We start from the raw sequence: 13,313 nt of genomic DNA, 5'->3' as shown, positions 1-13,313 counted from the left end.
AAAAGGAACAGTTTTATCATTATAAATGTTCTGCCTGTCTGGACAGGAAGTAGAAGAGCTCAGTAGTCTTTAGTGGTCTGTTGCAGACTATAAAGCATTGCTGTAATCTTACCCTGAAAGTCCTCAGGGGTAAACTGCAGACCTGGGTAAAATACATTTGGCCCAATGCTTTCAATGTTGAGGTGTGCTTGCCTAAGTTTAGTGTTTTGCACGTCTGTGAGCTATTCCATAGTGCAAGCTACATCAAGTGCCACTCAAGTATTGAACTTATTTTTTTTTTACATACTGTTGAGCTACAGGTCCGATAGGCTGTACTGGACTATTGCAGACTACAGCACACACAGCTGAACACTACACAAGGTGGTCCTAGCCAGTAATACAGGTACTATAGTAGACAGCACTGCTAGCATCAGACAGAAGTGAGATGAGAGGACCGCTCTGGCTCTCCTCATATGCACCAGGGCTCCTCCCCAGGGGTTTGGAGAAGGGTGTAGCCCCGCCCCCGTAACCTTCCATAGATTTAGAAACAGGGACAAGAGTACCCATGTGCTCTTCCGTTCGGGTCCGGCTGGCACTGAGGTACTGGTCAAACTCATAGCGATCTACTTCTGTCCAGAACTCTGCTGACGTAGGGCCCAAGGGACCATGGCCGGGCTGGTACCGTATAGAGTCCAGGGGCAGGGGGACTACGGGGTTGGATGTAGGGGCCATGGAGGAGGACTCAGGTGGGGGAGAGAGCTGCCCCAGGTGGGAGGTGAAGTGGGGTGACCGGGGTGTGTCTGGGCCAGTGCTACTGTACAGGTAACTATAGTAACCAGAGGACACAGAGGAACTAGTGATGGGAAGGTGGGGTTTGATTGGCTCAGACTGGCTTATAGAGGAGCACTGGAGGTTAGAGTAGGGACTGGGAGAGTTCGTAGGCTCTGGAGCTCGGCTGAGGCACTTTTCCTGGGGAGGACGACAGAGCAAGGAGCCGCTCTGGCTATGACCCTGACTCTGGCTAAGAGAGTGGGTGTGATTACTGTGAGGGTTGTGGTGATGGTGGCTGTTATAACGGTGGTGATGATGATGGTAGTTACTCCAAGCGCCATGCAGGCCCGCGTCTTCCTGTTGCATGTGAGGGGGAAAGAACACCCCTCCGTCCCCTCCTCCTCCCTCCTCCATCACATCCAGGGGGGACATCTCCGGTGTGGGCAGGCCGTAGCTCTCCAAGTCCCCCGAGTGAAGGTCCCTAAAGTGTCCGAGAGGAGGCAAGAGGTGGTGGTGGGGGTGATGGTGGCCTGGATGTCCGTAACTATCCCGTGGGTGTCCATAGCCCTCCCCTGCCCCTCCCTGGGCTAGGCTGTGGAGCAGTAACCCCGGTTCCACCCGTTTGAGCTTCTTGGCCTGTTTCTTGCGGCGGGGGCGGTACTTGTAGTTGGGGTGGTCCGTCAGGTGCTGGAGGCGGAGTCTCTCGGCCTCCTCAACGAAGGGTCGCTTGTCCAGAGTAGACAGGGCCTTCCACGACTGACCTAAAGATAATAATAATATACATTTACATTGTTATCAACATTACCATCATTAGCAGCAGTGTAATCAGTTGACATCCGAATGGAATCTGTGCAGCTCTAAACGCATTCAGTATGTTGTAGCTACTAAGTGATGCGTTTTCAGAATAAAAGTCAAACTATCTACTTCCTTACTGTCTGGAAAAAACCAGGCAGCTTTACGCTGCTTACTAAGCACTACTGCACACATTAAACATTGAAACAATCCAACGTGGTTTTATAGCTCATAAATCACATTTTGGCCAATGACTTGAATGCGATATTAACGCAGACAGTTATTAAAGGCATACCAACAAGTGGAGTTGATTTAACTGATTGATTGTGTTTTTCGTGACTTGGCAAAAAAACATTTGTGATTTAAGTCAAAGAAACAAAGCATTCTTTCTAAAGCGGAATAAAGAAAACATGCCATTTCCTAAAACAAAAGTGACATAAATCATCCTGACATACGGAGTGTGTGTGTGTCATTATCTCACCCAGCATCTTGCTGAGAACAGCGTTGTGGAGGTCTGGGTTCTGAACGGCCAGTCGCTTTCTCTCATCTTTGGCCCAGACCATGAAGGCATTCATGGGCCGACGGATCCTCAATTCACCCCCTGGCTGCCCGTCTCCGCTACCCAAGGAAGGTGCTCCTGGGTGGGTCGAGTCAGGGCTACCTGCCCCTGTCCATGGTCCACTCGCCGGGGCTCCTATCCTGGTGTCGTTACGGCCCCCAGCGGGGCCACAGTCTCCAGGTGCTTCAGAGAGGGGGGTCTGGTCGAAGGGTCCTAGCCCACGATCACAGCCCGGGCTGGGGGAAGACATCCATGGACGCCCAACGGCTCCATCCAGGCCTGGCAGAGAACTGGCCTCACAAAATAAACTAGACTCAGATATATCCATTCCAGCTAGACAAAATCCTATTTAGTAGTTTAGTAGTCCAATTGATGTTGTTGTTCTGTAACGTTTAAAAAAAAAGACTAGTTTGCAGAGTAAAAAGAGCAAAGCATTGATCCAGCAAAAACAAGAAGTTTAAAATCTGAAAGGTTCCATGACTCTCTCTCTCACCTCTCTTCTCTCTCTGTGTTTAACAGAACCCCTTGTTGGTGTAACCAGTCTGTTTCCCCTCTGTAATCCCAGCGCTGCAGAGTTTGAAAGTTGTGGTTAGGCTTGATAAAGCCGTGGTGTAAATATATACCCGGCATAGGCCAATCAGACGCCAGGGAAACTAGTGAGGTGAGCAGGAGGGGTTGGCTGTGGGAGAGTCTCCCTCCCCTGCCTCCCCCTCTCTGCATCCCCCTTTCCAACCCCCTCCATGCCTCCCCCCCGCCACCCCCCTCCCTGCCTCCCCCCTCCCTGTCTCCCCCTCCCCGCCTCTCCCCTTTCCTCCCGTTCCCTACCTCCCCCCTCACACACAAGAGAGATGTAATCTGAGAGGCCCATTGTTTCTGCTCACACACACAGAGACACACAGCCTTGACCAGCCACTCTGTGTCTCTGTCTCTCCCCTCCTCCCCCCAAAGGGCTGTGGTGAAAGGAGACCACACTCAAAGCCATGGTCCTTAGCGGTGCAGCTCTCTCTCTCTCTCTCTCTCTCTCTCTCTCTCTCTCTCTCTCTCTCTCTCTCTCTCTCTCTCTCTCTCTCTCTCTCTCTCTCTCTCTCTCTCTCTCTCTCTCTCTCTCTCTCTCTCTCTCTCTCTCTCTCTCTCTCTCTCTCTCTCTCTCTCTCTCTCTCTCTCTCTCTCTCCTCTCTGTCTCTCTCTCTCTCCCTCTGAGAGACAAGAGGGAGCATAAGAAAATTTGTTTTGATCAGTCATGGAAATAAAAGTGCTGAAAACATGTTGAAAACAAGCTAAAGGATGAAAAATATCGGCGTTTTGGCGCAGGTACAGCTAGCTAACACTAACAACAACAACAACAAACATTTAACTTGCTAACCTGGACAATACAACAGTTAACCTGGACAATACAACAGTTAACCTGGACAATACAACAGTTAACCTGGACAATACAACAGTTAACCTGGACAACACAACAGTTAACCTGGACAATACAACAGTTAACCTGGACAATACAACAGTTAACCTGGACAATACAACAGTTAACCTAGACAACACAACAGTTAACCTGGACAATACAACAGTTAACCTGGACAATACAACAGTTAACCTGGACAATACAACAGTTAACCTGGACAACACATCAGTTAACCTGGACAATACAACAGTTAACCTGGACAACACATCAGTTAACCTGGACAATACAACAGTTAACCTGGACAACACATCAGTTAACCTGGACAATACAACAGTTAACCTGGACAATACAACTGTTAACCTGGACAATACAACAGTTAACCTGGACAATACAGCAGTTAACCTGGACAATACAACAGTTAACCTGGACAACACAACAGTTAACCTGGACAACACAACAGTTAACCTGGACAATACAACAGTTAACCTGGACAATACAACAGTTAACCTGGACAACACAACAGTTAACCTGGACAATACAACAGTTAACCGGGACAAAAGTTAACCTGGACAACACAACAGTTAACCTGGACAATACAACAGTTAACCTGGACAATACAACAGTTAACCTGGACAACACATCAGTTAACCTGGACAATACAACAGTTAACCTGGACAACACATCAGTTAACCTGGACAATACAACAGTTAACCTGGACAATACAACAGTTAACCTGGACAATACAACAGTTAACCTGGACAATACAACAGTTAACCTGGACAATACATCAGTTAACCTGGACAATACAACAGTTAACCTGGACAACACAACAGTTAACCTGGACAATACAACTGTTAACCTGGACAATACAACAGTTAACCTGGACAATACAACAGTTAACCTGGACAATACAACAGTTAACCTGGACTATACAACAGTTAACCTAGACAACACAACAGTTAACCTGGACAATACAACAGTTAACCTGGACTATACAACAGTTAACCTGGACAATACAACAGTTAACCTGGACAATACAACAGTTAACTTGGACAATACAACAGTTAACCTGGACAATACAACAGTTAACCTGGACAATACAACAGTTAACCTGGACAATACAACAGTTAACCTGGACAATAAAACAGTTAACCTGGACAACACAACAGTTAACCTGTACAATACAACAGTTAACCTGGACAATACAACAGTTAACCTGGACAATACAACAGTTAACCTGGACAATACAACAGTTAACCTGGACAATACAACAGTTAACCTGGACAATACAACAGTTAACCTGGACAATACAACAGCTATAACCTGGACAACACAACAGTTAACCTGGACAATACAACAGTTAACCTGGACAATACAACAGTTAACCTGGACAATACAACAGTTAACCTGGACTATACAACAGTTAACCTGGACAATACAACAGTTAACCTGGACAATACAACAGTTAACTTGGACAATACAACAGTTAACCTGGACAATACAACAGTTAACCTGGACAATACAACAGTTAACCTGGACAATACAACAGTTAACCTGGACAATAAAACAGTTAACCTGGACAACACAACAGTTAACCTGTACAATACAACAGTTAACCTGGACAATACAACAGTTAACCTGGACAATACAACAGTTAACCTGGACAATACAACAGTTAACCTGGACAATACAACAGTTAACCTGGACAATACAACAGTTAACCTGGACAATACAACAGCTATAACCTGGACAACACAACAGTTAACCTGGACAATACAACAGTTAACCTGGACAATACAACAGTTAACCTGGACAATACAACAGTTAACCTGGACTATACAACAGTTAACCTGGACAACACAACAGTTAACCTGGACAACACAACAGTTAACCTGGACAATACAACAGTTAACCTGGACAATACAACAGTTAACCTGGACAATACAACAGTTAACCTGGACAATACAACAGTTAACCTGGACTATACAACAGTTAACCTGGACAATACAACAGTTAACCTGGACTATACAACAGTTAACCTGGACAATACAACAGTTAACCTGGACAATACAACAGTTAACCTGGACAACACATCAGTTAACCTGGACAATACAACAGTTAACCTGGACAATACAACAGTTAACCTGGACAATACAACAGTTAACCTGGACAATACAACAGTTAACCGGGACAACAGTTAACCTGGACTATACAACAGTTAACCTGGACAATACAACAGTTAACCTGGACAATACAACAGTTAACCTGGACAATACAACAGTTAACCTGGACAATACAACAGTTAACCTGGACAACACATCAGTTAACCTGGACAATACAACAGTTAACCTGGGCAGTACAACAGTTAACCTGGACAATACAACAGTTAACCTGGACAACACAACAGTTAACCTGGACAATACAACAGTTAACCTGGACAACACAACAGTTAACCTGGACAACACCTTAGAGGATGCGTTCAATCAGACCCAGTCAGTCAGATAACAAAGAACCTCAGACAAATTTTGTTCCGTCAGTTTTTGGGGCCCTTCCTGAACTGAACTACATTGAAACCCAATGCTGTTGTCAGTGGTGAGGGCTGAGTGGGATAAATAATCCCTTCCATAAGTGGCTATCATTGCAGAGAGGTCCCTCTAGTCCACAGACAGTGTCTACATCCAAAATTGCACACTATTCCCTATATAGTGCACTTCTTTTCACCAGAATTGTGACTGCCTGTCTCTCTAGCTAGCTAGCGCGTGTGTGTGTGTGTGTGTGTGTGTCACACCCACCGCAACAGGCAGAGAGAGAAGGGCACCACACCTACACCGCAGCAGATATTTGGCCCTGACTCCAGACTTAGCGGCTGGAGGAGGCTTCACTCCACTCAGCTGTCTCTCTTTATAATCTGAGAGTGAGAAACAAATACACAGAGAGAGAGACAGAGAGAGAGAGAGAGAGAGAGAGAGAGAGAGAGAGAGAGAGAGAGAGAGAGAGAGAGAGAGAGAGAGAGAGAGAGAGAGAGAGAGAGAGAGAGAGAGAGAGAGAGAGAGAGAGGGAGAGAGAGAGAGAGAGAGAGAGAGAGAGAGAGAGAGAGAGAGAGAGAGAGAGAGAGAGAGAGAGAGAGAGAGAGAGAGAGAAAGAAGACGAACGAACTACAGAACAATATACAAACCCTGCAACCCTAAAAGGCCTGTGGTGTTGTTGGTATCCTCAATGAAATTATAAAATAGACACACCACAAATTCCAATTGGCTATACTTAAACTCTTTAACATCATCCTTTGCTCTGGCATCTTCCCCAATATTTGGAACCAAGGACTGATCACCCCAATCCACAAAACTGGAGACAAACTTGACCCCAATAACTACCGTGGGATATGCGTCAACAGCAAACTTGGGAAAATCCTCTGCATTATCATTAACAGCAGACTAGTTCATTTCCTCAGTGAAAACAATGTACTGAGCAAATGTCAAATTGGCTTTTTACCAAACTACCATACCACAGACCACGTATTCAACCTAATTGACAAACAAACAAACCAAAACAAAGGCAAAGTCTTCTCATGCTTTGTTGATTTCAAAAAAGCTTTTTGACTCAATTTAGCATGAGGGTCTGCTATACAAATTGATGGAAAGTGGGGTTGTGGGAAAAACATACGACATTATAAAATCCATGTACAAAACTAACAAGTGTGCGGTTAAAATTGGCAAAAAACACACACATTTCTTTCCTCAGGGCCGTGGGGTGAGACAGGGATGCTGCTTAAGCCCCACCCTCTTCAACATATATATCAACGAATTGGCGAGGGCACTAGAACAGTCTGCAGCACCCGGCCTCACCCTACTAGAATCTGAAGTCAAATGTCTACTGTTTGCTGATGATCTGGTGCTTCTGTCACCAACCAAGGAGGTCCTACAGCAGCACCTAGATCTTCTGCACAGATTCTGTCAGACCTGGGTCCTGACAGTAAATCTCAGTAAGACAAAAATAATGGTGTTCCAAAAAATTTCCAGTTGCCAGGACCACCAAATACAAATTCCATCTAGACACCGTTGCCCTAGAGCACACACAAAACTATACATACCTCAGCCTAAACATCAGCGCCACAGGTAACTTCCACAAAGCTGTGAACGATCTGAGAGACAAGGCAAGAAGGCTCTTCTATGCCATCAAAGGAACATAACATTTTACATACCAATTAGGATCTGGCTAAAAATACTTGAATCAGTTATAGAACCCATTGCCCTTTATGGTTGTGAGGTCTGGGGTCCGCTCACCAAACAAAAATTCACAAAATGGGACAACCACCAAATTGAGACTCTGCATGCAGAATTCTACAAAAATTCCCAAACCTTACATAACAAAGCCATCACCCACAGAGAGATGAACTTGGAGAAGAGTCCCCTAAGCAAGCTGGTCCTGGGGCTCTATTCACAAACACAAACAGACCCCACAGAGCCCCAGGACAACAACACAATTAGACCCAACCAAATCATGAGAAAACAAAAAAGAGAATGACTTGACACATTGGAAAGAACTTGTTTCAAATATTCTAAAATATAAATAACGGAAAAGTGGTGCGTGTATATGTATTCACCCACTTTGCTATGAAGCCCCTAAATAAGATCTGGTGCAACCAATTACCTTCAGAAGTCACATAATTAGTAAAATTTGTGCAATCTAAGTGTCACATGATCTGTCACATGATCTCAGTATATATACACCTATTCTGAAAGGCCCCAGAGTCTGCAACACCATAAGGCAAGGGGCTCCACCAAGCAAGCTGCACCATGAAGACCAAGGAGCTCTCAAAACAGGTCAGGGACAACGTTGTGGAGAAGTACAGATCAGGGTTGGGTTTTTGAAAAATATCAGAAACTTTGAACATCCAACGGAGCACCATTAAATCCATTATAAATTTTTTTAAAGAATATGGCACCACAACAAACCTGCCAAGAGAGGACCGCCCACCAAAACTCACAGACCAGGCAAGGAGGGCATTAATCAGAGGCAACAAAGAGACCAAAGGTAACCCTGAAGGAGCTGCAAAGCTCCACAGTGGAGATTGGAGTATATGTCCATAGGACCACTTTAAGCCGTACACTCCACAGAGCTGGGCTTTACGGAAGAGTGGCCAGAAAAAAGCCATTGCTTAAAGAAAAGAACTCCTGAGTGGCGCAGTGGTCTAAGGCACTGCATCGCAGTGCTAACTGTGCCACTAGAGATCCTGGTTCGAATCCAGGCTCTGTCGCAGCCGGCCACGACCGGGAGACTCATGGGCGGCGCACAATTGGTCCAGGGTAGGGGAGGGAATGGCCGGCAGGGATGTAGCTCAGTTGATAGAGCATGGCGTTTGTAACGCCAGGGTTGTGGGTTCGATTCCCACGGGGGGCCAGTATAAATTAAAAAAAAGATATCTATTCACTACCTGTAAGTCGCTCTGGATAAGAGCGTCTGCTAAATGACTAAAATGTAAAAGAATGAGCAAACACGTTTGGTGTTCACCAAAAGCCATGTGGGAGACTCCCCAAACATATGGAAGAAGGTACTCTGGTCAGATGAGACAAAAATTTTGCTTTTTGGCAATCAAGGAAAACGCTATGTCTGGCGCAAACCCAACACCTCTCATCACCCCGAGAACACCATGTTTTTCATCGGCAGGGCCTGGGAAACTGGTCAGAATTGAAGGAATGATGGATGGCACTAAATACAGGGAAATTCTTGAGGGAAACCTGTTTCAGTCTTCCAGAGATTTGAGACTGGGACGGAGGTTCACCTTCTAGCTTGACAATGACCCTAAGCATACTGCTAAAGCAACACTCGAGTGGTTTAAGGGGAAACATTTAAATGTCTTGGAATGGCCAAGTCAAAGCCCAGATATCAATCCAATTGAGAATCTGTGGTATGACTTAAAGATTGCTGTACACCAGCAGAACCCATCCAACTTGAAGGAGCTGGAGCAGTTCTGCCTTGAAGAATGGGCAAAAATCCCAGTGGCTAGATGTTTCAAGCTTATAGAGACATACCCCATGAGACTTGCAACTGTAATTGCTGCAAAAGGTGATACAAACCCCCCAAAAATCCATTTTAATTCCAGGTTGTAAGGCAACAAAATAGGAAAAATGCCAAGGGGGTGAATACTTTCGCAAGCTGCACTTCCTAACCTCCTGCCAAATGTATGACCATATTAGAGACACATATTTCCCTCAGATTACACAGATCCACAAAGAATTCGAAAAACTAATCCAATTTTGATAAACTCCCATATCTATTGGGTGAAATACCACATATTCCTGGACCCGTGTCCAAAAACAAGCTACAAATGGACAGTACCAAAAACAAATGATCTAATGATTCTGTCTCTTCGCAGCAAAATCTGCAGAGCTGGGAAGATTGTATCCCCCATATAAATAACATTCTATTGGTAGCAAGAATTTTTTATAACAATTTAAATTGAAAAATTCAAAGTTCTGAATCCGGCGTTGTTTTGCGTATCAGTTCATAAACACTATGCCATGGAATCGGTAGGTCAAAAATCTCTTCCCAACTATTTTGCAATCTATATGGGACGGCTGTCAATCTTTAGGTCCTTAAATGAAACTGGTATACTTTTTTATTTATCACAATTTTTTAAAACCAATTACGTTCTTTAATGCAGGGCTGACAGACAAGTTCCTTACTTTTTCCCCCTTCCACTTTCCTCTTTCATATTTGCGGTAATGCTGCAATTATTTGCACACTCTTGGCATTCTCTCAACCAGCTTCATGAGGTAGTCACCTGGAATGCATTTCAATTAACAGGTGTGCCTTGTTAAAAGTTCATTTGTGGAATTTCATTCCTTCTCAATGCGTTTGAGCCAATCAGTTGTGCTGTGACAAGGTAGGGGGGGTATACAGAAGATAGCCCTGTTTGGTAAAAGACCATGTCCATATTATGGCAAGAACAGCTCAAATAAGCAAAAAGAAACGACAGTCTATCATAACTTTAAGACATGAAGGTCAGTCAATATGGAACATTTCAAGAACTTTGAAAGTTTCTTCAAGTGCAGTCGCAAAACCATCAAGCGCTATGATGAAACTTGCTCTCATGAGGACCGCCACAGGAATGGAAGACCCAGAGTTACCTCTGCTGCAGAGGATACGTTCATTAGAGTTACCAGCCTCAGAAATTGCAGCCCAAATAAATGCTTCACAGAGTCCAAGTCACAGACACATCTCAACATCAACTGTTCAGAGGAGACTGTGTGAATCAGGCCTTCATGGTCAAATTGCTGCAAAGAAACCACTACTAAAGGACACCAATAATAAGAAGAGACCTGCTTGGGCCAAGAAACATGAGCAATGGACATTAGACCGGTGGAAATGTCACCTTTGGTATGGAGTCCAAATTGGAGATTTTTTGTTCCAGCCGCAGTGTCTTTGTGAGACGCGGTGTGGGTGAACGGATGATCTCCGCATGTGTATTTCCCACCGTAAAGCATGGAGGAGGAGGTGTGATGGTGTCGGGGTGCTTTGCTGGTGACACTGTCTATGATTTATTTAGAATTCAAGGCATACTTAACCAGCATGGCTCCCACATCATTCTGCAGTGAAACGCCATCCCATCTGGTTTGGGCTTAGTGGGACTATCATTTGTTTTTCAACAGGACAATGACCCAACACACCTCCAGGCTGTGTAAGGGCTATTTTACCAAGAAGGAGAATGATGGAGTGCTGCATCAGATGACCTGGCCTCCACAATCCACCGACCTCAACCAAATTAAGATGGTTTGGGATGAGTCGGACGGCAGAGTGAAGGAAAAGCAGCCAACAAGTGCTCAGCATATGTGGGAACTCCTTCAAGACTGTTGGAAAAGCATTCCATGTGAAGCTGGTTGAGAGAATGCCAAGAGTGTGCAAAGCTGTCATCAAGGCAAAGGGTGGCTATTTAAAGAATCTCAAATATAAAACATATTTTGATTTGTTTAATGCTTTTTTGGTTACTACGTGATTCCATATGTGTTATTTTATAGTTTTGATGTCTTCACTATTATTCTACAATGTAGAAAATAGTAGAAATAAAGAAAAACCCTTGAATGAGTAGGTGTTCTAAAACTTTTGACTGGTGGTGTATATACACAGCGGACTCGGAAAGTATTCAGACCCCTTCCCTTTTTCCAAATTGTTTTACGTTACGGCCTTATTCTAAAATGGATGAAATATTTACAATTCCTCATCAATCTACACACAATACCCCATAGTGACAAAGCGAAAACAGGTTTAGAAATGTTAGCAAATGTATTAAAAATAAATAACAGAAGTGCCTTATTACATAAGTATTCAGCCCCTTTGCTATGAGACTCAAAATTGAGCTCAGGTGCATCCGGTTTCCATTGATCATCCTTGAGATGTTTCTACTACTTGATTGGAGTCCACCTGTAGTAAATTCAATTTATTGGACATGATTTGGAAAGGCACACACCTGTCTATATAAAGGTCCTGCAGTTGACAGTGCATGTCAGAGCAAAAAGCAAGCCATGAGGTCGAAGGAATTGTACATTCATATTTCATATATATACGCACACATACATGGAGCTCTGGATGTTCTGTCTTTTATACAAATATGTCTAAATCGGCTCTAACAACACAAATATTCTCTCTCCCTAGAATTGTTAGCTGGGGAGTATGTGTCCCCATCCGCCGTTATCAGCTGAGCTCTCTCTCTCTCTCTCTCTCTCTCTCTCTGTCTCTCTCTCTCTCTCTCTCTCTCTCTGTCTCTCTCTGTCTCTCTCTCTCTCTCTCTCTCTGTCTCTCTCTCTCTGTCTCTCTCTGTCTCTCTCTCTCTCACTCTCTCGCTCTCTCTCTCTCTCTCTCTCTCTCTCTGAGATGAACAATGGACAACACTGACTAACAGTGAAGTCTACAGGCTAAGAATAATGTGTCTGTGTGTCTGTGTCTGTGTGTCTGTGTGTCTGTGTTTCTGTGTCTGTTTCTCTCTGTATTTCTGTGTCTGTGTTTCTCTTTGTGTTTCTGTGTGTCTGTGTGTCTGTGTGTCTGTGGTTCTCCAACACCATCATTAAGTTTGCTGATGACACGACGATGGTGGGTCTGATCACCGACGACGATCAGACAGTCTGTAGGGAGGAGGTCAGATACCTGGTGCCATGACAACAACCTCTCCCTCAACGTCAGAGGAGATTTGGCATGAGCCCTCAGATCCTCAAAAGTTTCTACAGCTGTACCATTGAGAGCATCTTGACTCACTGCATCACTGCTTGCTATGGCAACTGCTTGGCATCCGACTGCAAGGCGCTACAGAGGGTAATGCGTATGGCCCAGTACATTACTGGGGCCGAGCTCCCTGCCATCCAGGACCTCTATACCAGGCGGTGTCAGAGGAAGGCCCTACAGATTTTCAAAGACTCCAGCCACCCAAGTCAAAGCACTCCCACAGCATGATGCTGCCACCCCGTGCTTCACGGTTGGGATGGTATTCTTCGGCGTTCCCTTTTTCCTCCAAACATAACGATGGTCATTTTGGCCAAACAGTTCTATTTTTGTTTCATCAGACCAGAGGACCTTTCTCCAAAAAGTACGATCTTTGTCCCAATGTGCATTTCCAAACCGTAGTCTGGCTTTTTTATGGCGGTTTTGGAGCAGTGGCTTCTTCCTTGCTGAGCGGCCTTTCAGGTTATGTTGATATAGGACTTGTTTTACTGTGGATATAGATACTTTTGTACCTGTTTCCTCCAGCATCTTCACAAGGTCCTTTGCTGTTGTTCTGGGATTGATTTGCACTTTTCGCACCAAAGTACGTTCATCTCTAGG

General features: G+C 44.6%; 1 protein-coding gene across 1 annotated transcript; it reads right to left on the bottom strand.

Moving 5' to 3' along the window:
- Window positions 1-366: 366 nt before the first annotated feature.
- Window positions 367-2,429, bottom strand: sox18 (SRY-box transcription factor 18; the record flags this gene model as incomplete). Its single annotated transcript, XM_084186560.1, has 2 exons — window positions 367-1,511; window positions 2,024-2,429. 2 exons carry the CDS (start codon window positions 2,427-2,429, stop codon window positions 367-369), a joined length of 1,551 nt encoding a protein of 516 aa, XP_084042686.1.
- Window positions 2,430-13,313: the final 10,884 nt, after the last annotated feature.

The sequence above is a fragment of the Coregonus lavaretus genome (assembly GCF_964263955.1).
Source record: "Coregonus lavaretus genome assembly, chromosome: 22".
NCBI classification, from domain to species: Eukaryota; Metazoa; Chordata; class Actinopteri; order Salmoniformes; family Salmonidae; genus Coregonus; species Coregonus lavaretus.
The sequence above is the reverse complement of the archived record's forward strand: the minus strand, read 5'-3'. Positions and strand labels throughout refer to the sequence as shown.